We start from the raw sequence: 21,063 nt of genomic DNA on the forward strand, positions 1-21,063 counted from the left end.
TTCATGAGAGCCTGCGCAGATGCCCTGAGACTCCCTCTCGAAGCATGCAGAGAGAGAGAGAGATGAAGACACTAGAAAAGGAACAGGCACTAGTCGTGGCCGCTGGATGTGTAGGTAGCGAGGGAAAACGTGTTCGTTTGTAGAGACGCCCAGTGACTACAGACTGCAACGAAAGCGAACGCGAAATGGTTCCTGTTAATCTAATTTGGTGGAGACGAACCCGGGTAGGATGAAGAAAACAATGCTGCTGTCGACGAGGGCTACGGGCCGCTACGGCAACGGAGAGTACATGAGCACATGGTTTGGTCTCGTCGAGAAAGGGATCTGTCTTCTTTTTAGCTATCTGTCCTGGTTCTCAGGCACTCCAAACGCGGTCACTACAGTTGGCGACGCTTCACCGCTTTATGACACGCGTTTCTTTCTTTCTTTCTTTCTTTCTTTCTTTCTTTCTTTCTTTCTTTCTTTCTTTCTTTCTTTCTTTCTTTCTTTCTTTCTTTCTTTCTTTCTTTCTTTCTTTCTTTCTTCTTTCTTTCTTTCTTTCTTTCTTTCTTTCTTTCTTTCTTTCTTTCTTTCTTTCTTTCTTTCTTTCTTTCTTTCTTTCTTTCTTTCTTTCTTTCTTTCTTTCTTGCTCCTCGTCCTCCACTCGCTTTCATTTAGGCTGTATCGTTGCTTTCCTTGGAAAGACAGCGAGAAGAAAGCAATTCCCCGGCGCGGTGCGCGCACGTGCGCGTGTTTTCTCTGGGTGCTCCACGAGGCCGACCTTACCAGCGTTTGCAGAGACGCATGCGGGAGCCGCAGAGAGGGCTGCCTTGTTCCGCCTCTCATAAATCTGCTTTTTTTTTCCCTCGGGGAGCAAAGGGTGGTTCCAGAAAGGGTAGTAGCGGAAAGAAGAAACGCATCTAACAATGAGTGAGACGAGAGAAAACAAGGGCACGGGGCATACGTGAGAAAAGGCAGTGTATAGCGCCAGAGAGGCGTGGAACGGCTGCACGCCTCGGTTCACAAAAAGAAAAAAAAAAAAAAACAAGAAAAAGAAACGCGCAGATGAAAGGCAAAAATAAACGAAACCAACCTAGACGCTATACAGGGAAGGAGCTAAGAACGGAAGCAGCAGAGCTCCGGGGGGAAGGAAGAAATGAAGAAGCGAGAACAAATTAGGAGCAAAGTGCAAGAAAAGGGCACACGTGAGTTCTTGTTCCGTGTTGGCTTCAAACCCGCCCTTCCTTTTCTTTTTTTTGGAACAAGAGAGAAAAGTGTAATACCTCTGTTTCGTGGCTCTGGGTGCGGCGCGCTTTGAATTCCGGTGGCGCAAATGCTTGCTGCGGCTCCTGGGAGCGCCGGAAGGCCGGAAGGCGTCGTTGCCTCCCTTTTACTCTCTCTCCGTCTCGCGCAATGAGAGAAAGGCCAGCGGACAGCGTCTCCCCGTATTATGGCCGACCCAGACAAAGAGCGAAGGAGTGCGGGTTCTTCAGAGCATGCCGCACGCTCGCTAAGCGTGAGCAGTCATCCTCCGTAGGCTGACACGAACTTTGTGCGCATGTCACGCGTGTTGGTTAAAAGATACATCTCGCGAGCTGTGTGCAGTGGATAAAAAAAAAAAAAAAAAGAAGGAAACGTCACGTTGCTGGCGACCATCGCGAGCTGTTTCTGTCATCTTTTTAATACCTGATGGGCAAGCAGTGTCACTTGATGCACCGATTTGAAATTCGTGTAGAATTTTTCATCTTGAACAACTTTGATAGCTTCCGCATTTTAGACGTTGTGTCATATGACATCTTTAGTGCCTACTGAGCTGCTGGTATGCTGCTGGATATAATATTTTTTGTTGTTATTGGCGGGAGGCTAACAGGAGAGGCTTGCGTGATTTTGAAAGCACTGAACGCCGTAGAGCATGCGACTTGAGTAAAGTTTATTTTGAGCTAGTTTGTTCTTGCTTTGAGACCAGAATTCCTTTTAGTGCAACACATAAGGGAGAGAAGACAGGCGCTAGTAGGCAATGGTGAGGGTCTGAAGAAGGGTTACATTGAGAGGGCCCACAGAAGAAAGGTAGTTCAGCAGCGTTGTTTCTAGGCTAGTTTCTGTACTACCTTTTGTCACAGTGGGGCCTATTCATTGCTACCCGCTTCGATCCCTGAATGTTCGTACATTGGCGCCTTTCTTGTCCCCATTATGTGCTGCGCTAAACAAAAAAAAAACTCCGCTTTGAAAAGACAAGCCGATTAGCCGAAAATCCAACGTTGCTGAATTACTTTTCTTCTAAAGTGTCCCTATTATGCTTTGCGCTAAAAAAGGATTCCACGTTAAAAACTATGTGGCTTGGCGGAGTACAGAACGTTTCGTGCATTATACGCATATTGGTCGCCACTGCTCAATATATACTACACAGCTTATAACAGCTAAATGCAAAGCACTTCGACATGTTTACTGTGGAGGTAAGCTATGAAAGCAATGCAGTCCGAAGGAGGACTTCGAAGTAGAAAAAAAGAGGTATTTTTCACATGAGATCTATTTAAAGAATATGCATTCGTAGGTTATATAAATTACTTCTGCTAAAATACCTTTTGCACATGCGAAGAAAAAAAAATAAGAATGACCCAGTTTTTTTTTTCTGTGCGAAAAAGAAAACTGAAAAAAAAAAAAAAAAAAAAACGCTTTAGAGGAGGTGCAATCATTCCGAAGATCAAGTTCGCTTTGCGCGCACACTAAGAACCAAACCAAGACACGTCTTCGATATAAAAGTCAAAACACAAAATGTATCACACTAACAATTTTACATCTTCAACTCAGGTACAGCCTTCTTAGAAAAAATATAGCCAGTATAGAGGAGAGATGGGAAGTGTCCTAAGAGTCTTCCCTGCTCATGCAACATGAATTCCTGCAAAAGTAATTGCTAAGCTCTTGTGAGGGACAAGCGAGCAAAATGTGCGTTTTCTTACATGCCCATATATGTTTTCTTTCTGCTGCTCAGCTACGAATAGCCGCATGGGTGTTGGCTAAAATACACAAAGGACTGCACCGTTGAGCAGTTTTTTGCCCTTAGCTGAAGTGTTAAAGGGAAGAAAAAAGTTGCAAATGCAGAAAATGAAAAATATGTAGGACTTCGAGGCATATTGCACTGAAGCAATATAGTTAAATCGGTTCAGGAAGTGATAGCGAAAAGGTGTAACTTTTCCTTTTCAAACTTCGAGAACTGGGCCCCTCAGTACAGCCTATAACTTCCATTCACGTAGAGGTGACGGAACTGTATTTTCCGCTCAGTTCGTGTATACAGACTACGTTTAGCAGAAGGAATGGTCACGTGGGCTTCGTTTCCATGCGTGATCCAAGTGATGCAGACTCTCTACCCTAAGGTAGCCTCTCGCACGTCACGATGACAGAGTGGCTATGGCATTTGCCGGCCGAAAGCGTACACGTGGGAGTGAGCTATGCTCGCATTGACCACATTTTAGTGCAGGTGAAATGGAACAGGCACCCAAGTGCTCTATGGTGTCAAAACAGAGGGGGCCAAAATTATTTCAGGCGCTTCATTACGTCTCCTCTTTCATCTACCTTCAGAACTCTACACTTCTGTGGATACAGTTCTGAAGGTAGATGAAAGAGGAGACATAATGAAGGAAAGGGCACGAAATAACCTTGGCCCCCTCTACACTTCCCTACACTTCTGTGGATACATGATGTGATGTGGCATGTCTGTTATGTGACTGTACTAACTTCAACCATCCCTCTCTCACAACATTTTTACCCACTTTACCCTTCCCCATTTATACCCTTCCCCAGTGCAGGGTAGCAAACCGGTTGCTTTTACGGGTTAACCTACCTGCCTTTCCTCTCATCTTCTTTCTCCTCCTCCTCTGTGGATACATATGATTTATGGTATAAAAACTACTACCTTCACTGCACAATGACTATCACCTGCTTCAGGTTTTTTTTTCCCCCATTGTTTCTCTAAACATATACTTTGCATTGTGTTAACGCCATGCTGAATTGTTCTCCCGGTTATTTAGTATTCATCTTTTGGAACCCACTGGCAAATGTTTATTTTACACGGTCCAGATAGATAGATGGATTTATTGAAAGGAAAAGGCAGAGAGGTTGGCCGGAATAATTCAAATCTGGCCTGCTACTCTGCACTGGATAGGGGAAAGGAGAGAAGAAAGAAATCTGGATGAGTGACGATGTGGGAGAAGGCATATGAAATACATATACAGACACAGTAGCTTGCCTTACAAGCACGAATCAAGTCCGCTGGCGCACAAAAAACGGCAAAGAGCGCGCACTGCCTGAACACCCTTCCCCTTGTCCTACCAAGCGCCCAGCAGCAGTTCCTCCGACAGAGGCCTCTTGTCTAAACGCCTCAAGGAAGCGGCTAGCACACTTCTTTCGCACGCATACGCTGGGCACACCAATAATATATGGTCCAATCAATACACTACTCTATATTTCACTATATTTTTCGCATACAAACTTTTATTTATTTAGCTATTTTACCTAAATTTTGGGCACTAATTTTGTGGTATGCCGATTTTACATATAGAAGAGACCCATTGGCACCTGTCCGTCTTTTTGGCAAAGGAAGTGTGCTTGTGATCTACTTTACAGGGGCAACTATATTATTGCGAAGCATGTTTCTGGCGTTCGAAGTTTTCTCACGCCTTGCGTAGAGAATATTTGATGGTTATTACGATCCGTATGCGAGCGCGCCAGCGGTATGCTCTTACGTATGCCTAAGGCGCCTCCTAATATTCGCTGTGTGCCGCGTGACAAACGATTTTATCGCCCAGACGTGCCCCTTATTATTATGGCCGGGATTGTATGTCATATGAAAATCATATTGTCTTTATATTCAGTTTCTTGTCCGGTTTCTCTTTTTTGCTGTATTTGTACATCATTAACGACAAGTCTCAATACATTAACCTCTTCCTGTATTATACTCCCTCATTCGTTCCGAGGCTATAAAAAGAAATAACGAACTTCAGGCTTTCTTCTTCTTTTCACCCATCCTCACTGCGTGGTTCGAATGAACTCTGCGACAGAGACAGTTATTGCTCATTTCCTTTCCTACGAGTCCGTTATTATTAATAGAAGCAAGAACTTCGCGCTCTACTTACAAGCTTTTTACCGAGCGACAAGAGGAAAAAAGCTTGTGCGCTTAGACTTAAAAAAAAAAAAAAAAGAGAGAGACAGTCTGAGTTGCTTTTTTGTGAAACCATGAAAAGAAATTTCACACCGTCTCTGTTGTGAAGCAGGCCTGAAAAGTTTTGTTTTTCGCAGCCCTTCCGCAGTGCAAGAAAATCAAGCACAGCAGAGCCTCATACTGGAACTCGTTAAGGCCTGGTGGATATCAGCTGTCTTGCTGCCACGTACCTGGACCGGGCGTCGTGTAGAAAGGCGCGTCGGTAGTTTCTACTTCGCTGTCTAGACTTTGAATGGGAGACCACGATGGAGGAGTCGAGGCGCAACTGGACAGCCAGGCCTGCAGTAGTTCTGAAAACAGACCCGGTTAAAAATGTAAGCGCGCTGTTGGTTTTCTTCCGACGCAATGCAGCAACGGGGACTGCCAAAAAAGTATCCAGAACAATGAAAGCTATGGCGAGCTGGAAAAGAAAGTGTGCGTCAATTTCAAAGGCACTGGTGGACCTGCATCGTTACACTAATGATCTACGCTGCAAGAACTTGGCTGTCGATAAGGGGCAAACTTTATTCTCGAGTTTTTCTGTCACAAAAGTAGTTTGCTGGAACTAACTCTAATGTATTTGATGCTTCGTAGGGAAGCTAAACCGGATCCTTTTAGGTAAATTAATTTGACCAAGGCCTTTACTTTAGTTTTTGCGCTTACTTCATGCGTTTCAGACTCGCGTTATTTATTTGTTTTTTTCTCTCAGCGCAGTTTGTGCGGCTTGTAGGCCTACCTGACGAGGGACCGCCTTCGGCGTAGTGCAGTTCTTCCTCGAAATGGTAAGTGGCCTTGAAACCCTGGCCAGGAGATTTGCTGCGGCTGACGAACTCGACCAGCATGTCGGGGCCCGTCGACAGCAGCTCGACGAAGTAGTGTGTGTTGCAGAATTGCGCAATCACTCGCGCGGTCTGGTCCTTCCCGTCGTGAACGATTATGATATCGGGGCTTGTCAGGCAGCTGCGAAGAGGTTTTAAAAAGCGGGCAGGGATTCAGCATTTCATACCAGCGACCGCTATTTGGCTTGCCGATGCAAGAGCACAAATTATAGAAGCTGCACCCATGCCCATTTCCTTGACAGTAATTTTTTCCAATTTCCTGGCTTTTGTCAAATTAATGTTAAGTATTTTAGACAAATTTTAGGAAAGAATTAATGAACGTAATGTTTCTTTATATGGCCTAACTGTGCCTTAGCAGTAGCTATACCTACAAATCCCACATCGGCAAGTTTGTATTAGGTAGCTATTTACCTTCAAAAAGCATTATCCCCGCCGGGGTGGCGCAGTGGTTACGGCACTCGACTACTGTTCCCAAGGACGCGGGATCGAATCCCGGCCTCGGCGGCCGCTTTTCGATGGAGGCGAAAAGCAAGGTGCCCGTGTGCTGTGCGATGTCAGTGCACGTTAAAGAACCCCAGGTGGTCGAAATTTCCGGAGCCCTCCACTACGGCGTCTCTCATAGCCTGAGTCGCTTTGGGACGTTAAACCCCACAAACCACAAACCACCACCACCTCAAAAAGCATTATATTGTTTTTGTGGCAGTACAACTTACACATTGGGAGCGCAGGATAAAACTAAGATGCAAACATTCACTACACACATCAAAGTCTTAGACCATATGTAAAAATTGTCCAGGGAAGTGTCAAACAATATTCCGCAGTCCCCTCATTGTAATGTTCCAAAATGCAACCCGTTGGCATTCTACGGCCGATTTAACTTCTCGGTGCTAGCGCAGGAAATATATTGTTTATTTTTTTTTTACTAATTCGCAACTTGGACAATTCCGATCAATGTATGAACAACACTGTTTTGCAAAATCGGAATGGTACCTCACAAATGAATGAATAAATATGGAGTTGCAGTAAGAAAAACGAGCATTATAAGTGCAGTGAAGATATTACAGATAAAAACGTGACACATAATGCTTTAAAAGGGTTCCGTGCTAACTCAGAAAAGCCATAATTTTTAATTTTATTCCTTTGAAAATTTTTCTGGACTCACACTGGTTTTTCAGGGTGTTGTAGATGATATTCTGCACTAGACCTCGAGTTTGCAGGATCCGACTCAGACACAAAAGTCATATTCAGGCGGAAGCCTTTAATGGCTTATACTGTCTGCGTCCGTCCGGTCACACTATAGATGTAATCAGATGACGTTATCGCCCGGAACCAAAACTAACCATGCTAATTAAAATTCTTCTTGTCTATCGTGAGGAAGATAGTTAAAAAAAATACATAAATCCTGTCTTCGCCCGGAATCAAATCTTTATCCCTTGGATCATCAGCCGAGCTCTTTAACCAACTGCGCCACGCACCGATCGTGAAACGCACAATATAATTCTCCTTGTCTATCTTGAGGATGATAGTACCGATGACAGTGACGCTGCAATTAGTGGTAATGACAATGATGATATTAGCAATGATAATGACGGTGAATTTAGTTGATGATGATGATGATGAGACAAACGTGATGCACCATATGCCCAAGCAAGGCTTTGCCTTCCGCATTTCCGCAGTGTAGATTTCACAGTACTCTCGGAATCTTTTTTTTTTTTTCAGGTGTAACACAAGGACAACATGTCTTTTCAAATTTCTGTGGACATGAAAGAATCACAGGTGGCTCAAACTAAAGGCGAGTTTTTCACAGTGGTGCGAATTATAGCCAACAGTAATTCTTTGACGCGCAAAATATATTGAAGTAACCATCATTAGGAACGTTGATAGATCTGCAAGTAGGAACGACTCCCCGAAATCCTCTTTGCGGGCATCTAGCATTTCTGGCTGGCTTGCTAGGCAAAAAAAAAAAAAAAAAAAAAAAAAAACAAAAAAAACAAAACGCATTTACTGCGGCTTAGAGAAAAGAGTTTAAGGTTTGGCTCTTCTTAGGGGGCTACCTCATTTTCCAGAGACCTTTGCCTAAGCCCTAGATTTGGCTCTTCATAGGGGGCTACCTTATTTTCCAGATAAATTTGCCTAAACCCGGAAAAACCTTAAGCGCAAGTAGCAAAATTGCTTATTTCGATGGAAGTCTTGCCTTGAAATTTCTCTTTAATCTGGCAGCATTGGGAGTTTTAAGAATTCAGCAACTGTCATTCAGGCGCCTTAAGCCTCTGCCACCTGTTAGGTGGCAGGATATGTTTTCCCCCTACCACGGTTGGTAGATGGCGAACCTACTGTCTACCTCCTACCAGCTACCGTGATTGATTGATTTTATATACTATAGAATGGAGAAGGGGGTACTCTCCCTTTTTTTCTTGGAGAGTAGAGAAGAAAACATCGTATGCAACGAAAGATTTGGATATGACTGAAGACTTGAATACCGTGAAAAACGATAATATGGAAATATACTCGATACAATGAAGGTCTCGGTTATAACGACAGTATTTAATGTATTTCTCATTTTACATAAACGGAGTGGGCGAAGCGTGAGCTTCGATATTTTCTTCGCGTCAACTAAATTGATCACACTCTGTATTTTTCTTCAAGATCTGAACACGAAAATATTAAAAGAACTCAGAATATATATTATGGGCAGTCGTCATCTGCTTACTAGAAATAAAACACAGCAAGGGCTTACTCTGCGGTCGAGATCACCAAGGCTGTTTCTGCGTACTTTATAAATACTCCATATATTCACACCTGTTAACAGCACCAGGAAAAGCGAGATCACCGATGAAATTTTGCAGTGTAATAAGATTTGCATATAACACTTATAAGATCTAGCAGGTCAGATATGGAAGCACTCACTTAAGCGACATTAGCGGGTAATTCATGCCTAAACACAGTGACAACGTACACATAGGAACAACGGGTGTAGACAAGCAGCAAATTGGTAGAAGACGGAATAATCGTTTTCCTGCTTTTTTTTCTTGTAATTACTACACTAGCGTATATCTAGACAAATCTATAAAATAAAATTTGTTCACAAGAACTAGAACGTGCCAAAATAATACGTTAATACGTCCAGAACTCCCAGATTTCAAGCTTCTGCTAATACGGGCTATTTTGCAGTCTTGTATATATTAGATGAGAACAAGTGCTTTTTTTTTAGAGCGCAGCTCTTTGGCGTCCGTTCCTGGGTTTCGCGTCGGCGTCGGCGTCGTCGTCGGCCTCGTAGCTCCGCCCCCCTTTCATCCTCTCAGCGCTAGCAGCGACCGACTGATACCGCTGGATGCCACTGACGCCGCTAGAGAGTCAAGATAACGTGACTGCATAGAACACCGTCGCCGCCATGCAGAAAGAGGAGGGGAGGGTCCCCCCCCCCCCCCCCCTGTTCCTGTGTGGCGGATAGGGTGCTCTTCAGTTGCCGACGCGCCGGTTATTTCACGTAGGCCCCGGCACGTCGACGAATACGTGACCACCTTCCCACGGCTAGACCTGGTTCTTGGCGCTGCGGAAGCGAGGGTATCATATTTTTTGCGTCGGCATCGGCGGCGTTGTCCCTGAAACCAACTCCGCAGCTGGGGTTGATTCACTATCGGCGTCAGCAGCATCAGTCAGTCGCTGCTATCTCTTCCCTCCTCCCTATCGCGTTGTCCGCTTGCTGCGCGCGCTTCTGCCCCCATCGTTTGCCGCTGGGTGTACACGCCGCCCCCCTCCCTCACGAAAGACGTCGTGCACTTCCTGCAACTCGCATTAACCGTCCATCGATCCACACCGATGTTAGTAGTGGGGGACTTAATTGTTGACATAAAGACAAACAGGAATTTCTTCACACTTATGCGGGAGAACATCCCGTTCCTCTCGCTCGTAACGCGTCCCACGGCTGTGACAACCTCGCGAGGCACTTGTATAGATCTCGCCTTTGAGAATCAAGCATTGGTGTACCAAGTCGAACATATATCAGTCTATTTCTCCGACCGCAAAGCTTCCTTCATGACTGTCAAGAACTGTTAGTGGAGTCTTTGTTAAAGGAATACGTGTGAAAAATAAAAAAAAAAATTCTGTGATAGCGCATACATGTGTTGCTCGATTTCTTTGCCTCAATCTATCGAAAAGGTGAAACAGCTTATTTGCTGCGCTCAAATTTCGCATTAGGAAGTAACGTAATCGTCGGTAATTTTTTTTTAGTTTCTTTTTTCAGATGGAGACTGGGCGCGTTTCAGGCAGGCTTTTCAAGTTGTAACTCGTTTGTACCGCCTTTGACAGGAAGGAATGGGCTCCAAGTTCACAGCTTCGGTGACCGCGAATCCGCCTACGAGGCCTTTTTCTGACTTGACTCATACCTGCAATAGGTCTTTTCATTCTTTTGTGAATGCTTTATCAAATAACACAGGTGAATGCTATAGAGTTCTCGCCAGTCCTGGATATAAGCATATGTGTTCTGCGATGGATATCAACAAGAAGAAATGGGCGTGGGCAGGACATGTAGTGCGAAGAGAGGATAACCGATGGTCGCTTAGGGTAACAAACTGCATTCCAAGGGAAGGAAAGCGTAGCAGGGGGCGGCAGAATGTTAGGTGGGTGGATGAGGTTGAGAAGTTCGCATGGGTCAACTGGATGCAGCTAGCACAGAGCCGGATAATTGCAGAAATATGGGAGAGGCCTTCGCCCTGCGGTGGGTATAGTCAGGCTGATGATGATGACGCTGTTCTGCGATGCCTTACGTAGATCATTAGCGCGGAATTCTCCTGAATTGCCATTCAATCACTCCGTGGGATTATAGGCGAGCTGCAGTTGAGTAATTATCTGGGTGAAGTAGAATGTCGAACTGGCCGTTGAATATAATGAGGAACCTGCCGTCTACAAAAATGGGGAAATTGAGGGGGTCCTGGTACTAAAATGGGCAAAACTGCCCGTGCCAGCCTCCCGGTAGGTTGCTGGCTCGTGCAGCTCCTATCCAGCCAACTCCTGCAAGCCATAAAAACTATGGTTGAGGTTTCACCCTACTAGACCTAGTCAGGTGTAGAGAAAGTGCAGTTTTTTTTTAGCTACACTTAGGTTTAGATGCAGGTAGACATGATTTTGTGGTGACTAAATTGCCTAGATTATGGGGACGAGAACGCCATCAACTACAAGAGGGAGTAGATGATACTGTACTACCGCGAGAGGTCAGAGATAAAGGTCGAACATCAAGTAACGGTACACCATAGGCTGTTGTACCATGGTTAAGCCATGCTGTCATACTGTGACCTCTGGCTCGTTAAAGTTAAGCGACCTGAGAAGTAGACCTCGGCTGACAAACGGCATAGTGAAACTTTCGCTTCAAAAATAAACCGCCTGTGTGGACTTTCTGCCCCTTTATGTACATCACCGGACAATGTATGGCGTGAATAGGTATAGTTTTTGGCAGAATATTCTTTTTTGAACGGTGTTGAAGAGCCAAGACACTTTTCAGTCGCTTCAAATTGCATTCAGTTAAAACATACAAACTGTTTTGTCTAATAATAAATGCTATCTACAACGGGATGAAGGAGACATCCATATAAAATTTAGAGCCACCTGAGTGGTGGGAATCTCACTGTTTCATCGTACAGCTTATAAACAAGCTTCGTGTTAGGTGATGGTTCGCCATTCGGCTTTTCTCTTCAAGTTCTTTATCTAGCCATGCTGACCCTCTGGCTGCCTGGTAAGGCTGATGTATGACTGCAGTGCGCACTTTATTGCAGTAAGATCGCTAATTATACTTCGCGTTTTGTCTATTGCGTTCCGGCTAAGAGGGAGTAGGCCTCGAGAGTATAAAGCCACAGCCGGAAAACATGTACATGAACAAGTTCCCGACGGAAAAAATACTGCTGATGTTTTTATTTCTTCCTAAAGTGCTCATAAAGCAGAGAAATTTTCCCTCAGATGTAGGGCTCGGAATTAAAAATAACGCATAAACAATTGCTGTTTTGTGTGGTTAACGGCCAGTCACATTACCACTTTGAACCGGAGGCTAAAATATTTCTGGCAACACGTGCAGAATAAACTTCGCTATAAAATAAGTTAAAGTTAAGGCTAGCTTCCCAGCGGAACATAAATGGGAAACTTTCAAATAAATAAGCTTCCTACAAAGGTGTGCGCGTGGTTGCCGAGCGTTGTCGTTAATTAGGTTCGCGGTCGATAACCCAGCCTTGAAATACTTTTTTTTTTTTTAACCAAGGGTCTCGTTTGTTGGAGAGCGTGTGCGAATTCCTCTGCAACATACCTTATCTCCGAACGCCAAGGGAGAGTTATTTATTGGGCCCGTGTTCCTTCCTGGACGCTTCGAATTTCTGGCGTGCATCGGCTGCGCCCCAGTTTCTTTAGAAGCGCGTGGAGATAAGATAAGAGCGGCGCCATAGTGGAAACGCTCGCTTGTTTTCATGCAAGAGAATTTCCTCCCGAAAGGCAAATGAAAGAAAAAGGACGTCGCATGGCTTCAGATGAGTAGGATATGACTTCTCCGATTTATAGGTATTTCATCATTTGCAACGTTCCTATCTTATTTCTATCTCTACGACTGGATGTACGAACACCGTTTCATCGTAGAGAATTTTAGCACTTACTGCTGGTACATATTGCGGTGCTCAAATAGTAACCAGTAATGAAGACGTTTAGCTGAAATTTTCTTTTCTTGTGAAAAAAAAAAATTATTTAAGCCCTCCGCTCAAAGCAATGTCGGTGCCTCATACAGAAATCATTTTATGGTTAGGAGCAGCGCTACGGACCTCTGATGTCAGGAAGCAACGTATTTAGACTTCTCTCTGCATGGTACAAGTAGTTTCTATGTCGTTTACAAACTACCGCAATACTGCCATCTGCATCGAGATAAATTGGCTTCCTTCGATGCCCTTTTCATCTATATATACACTGATATACTGCGTTAGTCTGCGCCATTCCCCGCCGCCGTCGCTTGCGCTGAGAAACTCGAAGTGATCAATCTTCAACTCGCAGGGGTTATATCTAGATGTGGTTTCGAAACTCACACGATTGCGATTCCTTCTAACGGCGAAAGAGTCTCTTGAGGCTTCTGAAGTTCAAGGCGATGAAGGAAAATAAACAAGAAAAGAAACTAAGTCCGTACGTCGAGCCCTTTTTGGCGAAATATATCAGTATCACAAAACAAACAAAACCCTCCTATCCTTGAAAGGCACACATTGAAATCAGTAAAGAGAGGGGTATAAAAACAAATTATGTCACAAAATAATTGTAAATATCTACGGAGATGCAATCAGGACACCGAGAAGTTTTTATGTTACCGACAGCGAAGAACGCTATTTCATCACAGCAAATCGGCTTGCTACATGTTTTCTACACCATGCTTGCCTGGATTTGTAAACATCTCGAAGAGATAAGAAGTCTAGACCCCGGAAAGTGTAACCGTATGAGGGTAACAAGCTTTGGGACGTTGAGAAAACATCTTTAATCTTTTGAAACGAGACTAACTTGTTGGTTTACAGAACCGTTCTTGTTTTTCATATCACCTGAACAAATATTTTTGGCGGTCTCTACAGCTGCTCCCTGCTTCTTGCTCCCTGAATGAACATACGGTAGAAGAAAAGCTAAAGTTGAAGGATGACATTGATGACGTGAAATATAAATGAAACCTGTTACAAACATCAGGATAGCTTTTAATGTAATATATTTATTATGTTTTCGGTGTGTTTTTTTAGCTTAATCGCAAAATGTGTTGCGCTGCCGCGGAGTTGAGGAAAGGCAATTCATGACGGTATCCTCTATTATGGCGAATGCGGCGGAATGTCTGCGGCTGTATTGACTGATATATAGAGGGAAATGTGCACGCGTTAAACATACTGAATGCTGCGCGAGGTCGCCTTTTAGTTGTGGTTTTCTCTTCATCGGAAAACCAGGAATATGTGATTATCAGGGTCAAAGCAACTTTTCGTTCCTAAATGCGTTACCTCTATTTTTTTTTTCCGAAATATATCAAGATGTGGTGCTTCTCTCGCATAAGGTGACTAATCACAGATGATAACTCCTCACTATTAGATTGAGGAATAGAGAAACAGTATACTCAGAGTAAAAAACAAATAGAACAACATCGGGTGGAGGTACTCTGATGGCGATAGCTACGCACCCAGCCAAGAGAAGAATCTTAAACCAATTTGCTCAACAAGTTGCCTTTTTACATCAGTTACGGTTAAGAATTGCCGAGCAATCAGATGCCCTTTGAGCTGGGCTCCAACATCTTTGTTTGAACATCTTAAAACAACCGCCCTCTTTTTTAAAACGATATTTATTGCCTCAGGGCTTCAACGGGCTCTGTGATAAAGAAGGATGAAGACAGAAGAAATTAATAAATAATGAAAGAAAGATGGCAGGTGTTATGATGTCCAAGAGCGAGCGATGATGTGGTCCCTGCGCTTAGACAATATATGAAGGAGGATTGCTCAGTGAAATACCCGCTGCTGTCAGCTACTGCATACCAGCAGTCATCAGTTATGAGCAGGTCCAAAGCAAGTGGTAGATATCGGCTGTAATGTATCCGCATTTACATATCGGCCACACTGTCTGAGGAAAGAGATCTCGACACTAAGACCACGTACTAGTGATGGCGGGAGATATGGCAACTCCGAACCTGATCCTCCGCAGCGTGACCTCTTCTGCCAGGATAAGACCGCTGGGGTTGGTTACTTCACGCGGATAGGCAAGAGCACGTGTGCAGCGCTTCAGGTGTTCTTTTTTCGACAGAATGAAGGTAGTGGTCTTCATATTAAGGAACCGAGGCATTGATGAGCCTGGGGTCAAGAAGAGAGTCGCTAAATCAGCATGGGTGTGAGAAGGCAGTGGGTCCCGCCGAACCCACTCAGTTCGTATACACTGCTGGATTCATGCTGCGAGTCGGTGGATGCCTTGCCATAGTACTTGGCTATGGATGACAATGCGGGCAGCAGGAGGCATAGTTATGGTAGACATGGAGTATAATGCCTCTTTAACTGCAACGAGTGCAGCACAAAAAGATACAAAAGGTTTCGTAAATTGAAAGCTGGAGCTCTGATTAACGCCTGCGAGCACCACGGTGCTGCTCCAAAACTGTATCAATGATGTTGAGCCGCGCAGACGCTTGTAAAGCCATGACTAGTGTCATGCTTGGGAGGCATGTAATGGTCCCCATGATCTCTCGATTCACTGTTTCAGGGTGCTCTGGTAGGATGTTGAAACTGGGTTTGTGGGTCCATCATCCACGTAGACAACGATATAGACCCTTGAAGCACCTGAGCATCTTGCTCTTGAAATCTCTAGCGAAGACATGTTGCAGTGTCATCAAACGTTGGTCGATGGTTATCGTTAGGTATGTTGTCGCTTAGCTGTGCAAACTTCCATAGAGGAAAAACTGGCATTGGCGGCTGAATACTGAAGATTGAAGTTGCATGAGCATTCAGTGCTTGCTTGGAATGCTTCGACTTGCTTTAAGTTTGCCAGCATCACGGCGCTGCTGCACAAGCGTATCGATGCTGCTGAGTTGCGCAATCTTTTGTAAAGCTGCAACCAGTGTGATGCTTCGAAGGAATGTAATTGTTCTCATAACATCTCGATTCACGGCTTCAGGGTGATCTCATTGCGCTCTTGTAAGGGGGTGAAATAGAACTATACTAGGCTAATGAACTGCGCTCACCAAATTACGTGCAGACGAGCCAGCGTCACCCATCTTTAGAAGCAATTCCAACCAAACCCAAAGTATGAATAGCTTGCTTTTTTTGCTTTAGAAGGCGAAACAAGGGCTGATCCTGACTAGTGAATCTTTAGGCCCAGATTATTTGCGCTCGGACTTTCTTGTAGTTGGGTGCCTGATAGAAAGAGACGAATTTGGCTTGCAGCAAGTTCGTGGTAATTCGAGTGATTGGCGACCGATGTGTATGTAGGCTTACTCGCAGAAAGCTAAATACCAATGAGTGAAGGGTAATTAGACGGACCCGCCAAAGCTGATTGAAAGGCAGCCTCTTGAGAGAGAGAGAGAGAGAGAGAGAGCAAACATATTATAATGAAAAATACAACAAAAATAATATAGAGCTCCCGTAGTTGGGTCCTCATTCCAGGACTCCCGCGGCCTTTGCTGCCTGGTTGGCCCGTTGAGTCGGTCAAAGCTGGTCTTTCGATTCCGAAATGGACAGCGTAGCCTTCCACTGCTGAGGTGTGGCGTTGTGAATTATAGGCACTGCATCTATTTTCTGGCAGGCCCATGCAATATGATAAATTGTCGGTTTCTGTCCACAATAGAGACATGTGTTCCTGTAATGGTCGGATGTATCTGTCTGTATAATGAGAGACATGGATAAGAATTTTTTTGTAGCTACCGCCAAGACACCGACTGCTCCCTGTTTAACAACTTGTGGGGCGGAGGTCGCCTGGCCTTCTGGTCTCCCGGTAGTGCATCAAAATGTCTGCCTAGGTACGAGTCACTGCCTCGGTCTCTTTGGCCTCAGACCCTCCTTGGTTTGCATAACCTTGAGCTATCAGATCGGCCTGAATATTATCGGCAATGCCAACTTGCCCCAAAGCCCAAAGTACGAGTTGTTTTGCGTCGCTTATTCCGCGGGCCATCAAGATGGCAGCCGCTTTTCTGTCAATCCTACCGTTGGTGAATCCTCGGCAAGCGGCTTGCGAATCGGTCATAACTACCAGCGAACACCCGGACATATTGCCCTCAGCTACCGCTAGAGCAATAGCGGCCTCCTCGGCATCAGACACGGTGCATTTTTGTAGCGAGGCGCTCGATTTCTCCTTAAGCTGGAGATATATCACCGTCACCATCACATCTCTTTCATTCGAGTACATTGCTGCATCTGCATAGACGGTGTTCTTGTTCTGATAGGTCTTGGCTAAGGATTTCGCACTGGCCCTACGTCTACCCTGATGAACGAAAGGATGCATGTTCTTGGGAATTGATGCTACAACAAATGTAGACCGGATCGAGTCCGGTATGTCTATCGTCCGTTCAATCTCCAGCATGTGGTCATGATAGCCCAGTCTTCGGAGGAGAGCTCGTACCGCCGTAGTGCCTTGTAACCTCATCTTCATAGAGACAAGCTGCGCTTCCCGGTGCTTTTCGTATGTGTTTGATAAGCCAAGGGCCATTAAATTCGCGTTTTCCGTTCTTATTTGCAGCCCCAGCGCTGTCTTGTACGCCTTCCTGAGGATCGATTGCACTTGTTCTTTCTCCGTCTAGCTGAGGTGTTGATAGGGAAGACTGTACGTGGCTGTGCTTAGCACAAGCGCTCGCACTAACTTGAGCGTGTCTTCCTCCTTCATCCCCTTTCTTCGTCCCTCGCCTAATCATTTTTTTTATCTGGGCCGCAGATCCAGAGAGCAATTTGATCGTGTGGTCGAACCTCTGATTGAACTTAATCCACATTCCCAACACTCTCAGCACGTGAGTAGACCTTGGAGAGTGCTCTCCACCGTGATGTCATCAGTTTATTGACAAATCGTAATTTCATAGACGGCATGTAAGTGCCATGCCAGTGGAATGAAAGCACTATTAAATGACATCGGACATTGGTGACAATAGTGATCCTTGCGGCAAGCCCCGCTTCAACGCTGAGGCGTAGTGCTAACTTTCTGCCTTCATAAATGATTTGACAAAACTGTGCACTCTTGGAGAGAGACGAAGCATGTCAATGCAGTTCAGGGTGCCAGCGTGACTGATTTAAAGCGCTTTTTCAACTTTCATTGCTAAAACGGTGCGTATATGGCGGCTACAAGAATATGACAACTGCTCATGCCAAGACAGCCAGCCTGTCCTCTGCAACCTGTCTATGGACGAAAGTCAATTTGAGCGGGGCGATAGAAACCCTGCTACTCCAGCCACCACAAGAGTCGTGTTGCTGTGACATTTTCTCTGCCAGCTTGTATAGCGTTGGGTTTAAGGATATATGTCGTGTATGTTGTCAAGGTTCTCTGCAAGTGTACCTGCCTTCGAGATAGGCGTCCCGACAGCGGATTTCCAGCTTTTGAATACAACACCATCAAGTCTAACTTTGTGCTGTCTTCTAGCGCTCCATTTTATCTTTTTGGACCTATTCGTCATGATACTTTTAGTTACAATTCCACATTCGTATGCGTAATCCTACTAGAATGCTGACATCCTCCTGGCTTTGAAATTTCAGAACACGCCGGCTATTTCTTGCCAACTCTATGAAGCCTTGCCAAACTATATTTTTTCAGTCTTTTGTGAGACTGTTTGGATAGTTTAGCTGAGGCTTTAATTTGGCTAAAAAATTCCTGACATGTGGACAAAAAGGTGCCGTGAAAAATGAATTTATTCACAGCGCAGGAGCTTCACATTCTTCGTTGGAAGAAAAAAAAATGCTAAACTATTTTCATATGCATTTATTGCTAAATCCCCATCGGACTACTCACGAGTCTATTAATTTCAGTAGCGTCACTCTTATCCACTTACAGGCCCTTTAAAAGTATAGTTCCACCAAGAATATAGCCCCCGTGAAACAGGATACTCATTCGATATTATTTTGACGCGACTTCGAGCTGAAATAACCCGTCCACACGTTTTCATTGCTTAACACGCTTCGTTGGGAGAAGCTTGGCCGAAGTCCACAAGCAAGCTATTTGCCTTTTCAGTACTCCAACTACCAGGCAACTGAAACTGATATTGAATAGGTACAATGGAAAAATGGAAACATGTTTTACGAAAAGCTGGACAATGTTGGGTAAGTGGCAATCTCGTAGAGTCGCCACTGTCATTTCATTTTCTCTCCATTTTCTCCTAACATAAGGGGTCGCTGCCCACGACGGTATTTGATCAGTAAACGGCAACGCTTGCTGAGAAACGGCATCAGTCATTTCCAACTCTCCTCCAGGAGTCCGCGCGTTCCGGACGGCATACTCAAACCCTAGCGAGTGCGTTGGGTAGCATAGCCCTAACTCGCACAGCAGCCAGTCCTGGAGAACCGCACAGCTGCACAGCGACGCTTCGGGAACGAGGCAATCAACTTTAAGCGCTTCGCCGCGACGGACGCGTCCCGCTTCTGGTTCCCGTTCGGTGTATTTATAGTTTTTCACTCTTATTTTGTTCGTGCGCTTTCAGGCGTGCTCATTGGGGCGAGCTTTCCGCTCAAAGATGATTTATAAAACGCTACTTTGGGCAATGAACTAGGCGCATTGCAGTCGGCGCCGCAGTGCCGGAGACGAAGAGGTGCGGAGGAAAATAAGGAAGGGACACTCGCACTGTGTGGTAGGGCTGTTTGTGCCGTCAATTTTTTTTTTCTTTTCTTCTTGCGGGTAGCACTGGAAGAGAGGCGGATATAAATAGCAGTTTTTCATCCGCCCTCACCGCACTCCCTTTTTTTTCGAGATGGTTTCCCTTCACGTTTATCCTCTTAGTTCGTTCGCGAACAAGCGGCGGCTGTGGTGAGGACTACGTTTAGCGGGGTGACGATAAGGATTGAAGAATGTAAGACTTTAACAAGTTACTGAGAATGATTTAGAATGTACATTTTCCCGTCTTTACTTTGCTCCGTCTTTCGTCACTATCCCTTTATTTCCCGCACCGCGGTAAGAGTTCGGTGCCTTATGGGAGACGGTGGTTGGCGCGGGGCCGTGTCCTTTAACAACCGCACTTCCACTTTCCCGTCTTCATTCTCTTCCATTCTGCGTTCGGCGCGACTTGAAAGCCATAAAATAAGTGGACGGCGCCGCCGAGGTAAGCTCGAATAAGGCAACGTGGAGGAATAAAGGGTATACGTGAAGGTGGAAACGCAGTCGAGGCAGTGAATAGGGAATAGATGAGAATGGCGAAGGGGGGAATGAAGGAAGAGATAGTCGGCTGAGTAGATGGCGGCGCCTGTGTGCGTGTTGCGAGCAAAATGCGGACGGTGCAAGCGGAGTCGGAAGTCGATAAAGGCCGCCGAGGCGGAACGGCGTGATCGGGGTTCCAGAAACCTGCACTAATGGCTCTTCGCGCGAGGAGCGTCGACGCGTCGGCGTTTCGTAGCAGCGCGCATTCCCTCGCGCCGTGCAGGAAGACGTTGTGTACGCCGGCGGTCTAACATGGCGGCGGACGTTCGCGTGAGTTATGGCTGCGTCGCGCCGACGGCGCGCTTGCGAGACATTTCCGAGGATGCGTCGCGATGAACGATAGAAAAGGAGGATAGAGAGAGAGAAAGAGCATTGTCCTAAGGCTTCGTTTTCTATTGTTGGACCGTCGCCAAAAATACCGAGTGCTCGGTACTCATCGCACTTCTCTTGCTGACGCCACCTTGTTCGCGCCTCCGTCACGGGAGAGTTTAAGAGCCCCTAAAAATTTCCTTTTCTTTATGCTGACTTTTTTTTTTATTTTATGGCGTGTGAGTTGGCTCGATCTGAGTAGTGCAGGAGGTGAGTTGAATGCGTCGCGCGTTTGTTTTCTCTAAGCGCTGATGCGGGACTGAAGATTCACTGCTTGAATAGAAATAAATAACTTCGCTGCTCGTGAGTTGCAGCTTGCAGCTCCGATTATTTGAGAGTCGCCACCACGTCCTCCTAATGACAAGGTCAAGTACTCCTAGAGTAGCATGCGTGTATATGCACAATGACAAGGTCAAGTACTCCTAGAGTAGCATGCGTGTATATGCACACGTTTATCACTTCGTTACCAACAAGCCGAGGAAAGATGTGGTTAACAGGATTGAGAGTAGCTTGAGTGGCACACATTATTACAATTGCAGCTGCTCTGATGCTGCGGCTAATCATACGTATCCAGTGTTGCTACTAACGTGACGGAACCTTCAAGACAAATTAAAATCTAGAAAGAAGGCTTACTACAACGCTGTCAGGAAGGAAAACGTGTGTTTACGTTTAGAGTGAGAATAAATAGCTGAGCTTTAACCCTGCTAAACCTAGTTAAACGATGCGAAAGCGTCGTAGGGGTTTAAACCTGTTAAACCTAGTGAAACCTAGTTAAACCTAGTTAAATGAAGAGAAAGCGTCTTTTTTATTGGTTTTGCTTAGGTTTAGTCATGTGCATCCCGA

General features: G+C 45.2%; 1 protein-coding gene and 1 long non-coding RNA gene across 3 annotated transcripts in view; one reads left to right on the top strand and one right to left on the bottom strand.

The window, feature by feature from the left end:
- The window catches only part of LOC146208365 (uncharacterized), a 590,053-nt gene that overhangs the window by 234,888 nt on the left and 334,102 nt on the right, over positions 1-21,063 (top strand). The window contains exons 2-3 of one of the 2 annotated variants that reach the window (XR_014704838.1): positions 5,883-5,955; positions 7,732-7,835. This is a non-coding gene — a long non-coding RNA (uncharacterized LOC146208365). Of the gene's footprint in view, positions 1-5,882; positions 5,956-7,731; positions 7,836-21,063 lie in introns of those variants that run through there. The other variant, XR_014704841.1, reaches the window with a different exon arrangement.
- LOC146208368 (suppressor of lurcher protein 1-like) overlaps positions 1-21,063 on the bottom strand; it is a 103,891-nt gene that overhangs the window by 52,534 nt on the left and 30,294 nt on the right. The window contains exons 6-7 of the mRNA XM_084592953.1: positions 5,910-6,133; positions 5,365-5,484 (exon numbers count right to left, since the gene is read on the bottom strand). Of these exons, the coding sequence (XP_084449079.1) occupies positions 5,365-5,484; positions 5,910-6,133 (344 nt within the window). The remainder of the gene's footprint in view (positions 1-5,364; positions 5,485-5,909; positions 6,134-21,063) is intronic.

This window comes from Amblyomma maculatum, chromosome 1, assembly GCF_055883805.1.
Source record: "Amblyomma maculatum isolate TAMU_Amacu chromosome 1, ASM5588380v1, whole genome shotgun sequence".
Classification (NCBI taxonomy): domain Eukaryota; kingdom Metazoa; phylum Arthropoda; class Arachnida; order Ixodida; family Ixodidae; genus Amblyomma; species Amblyomma maculatum.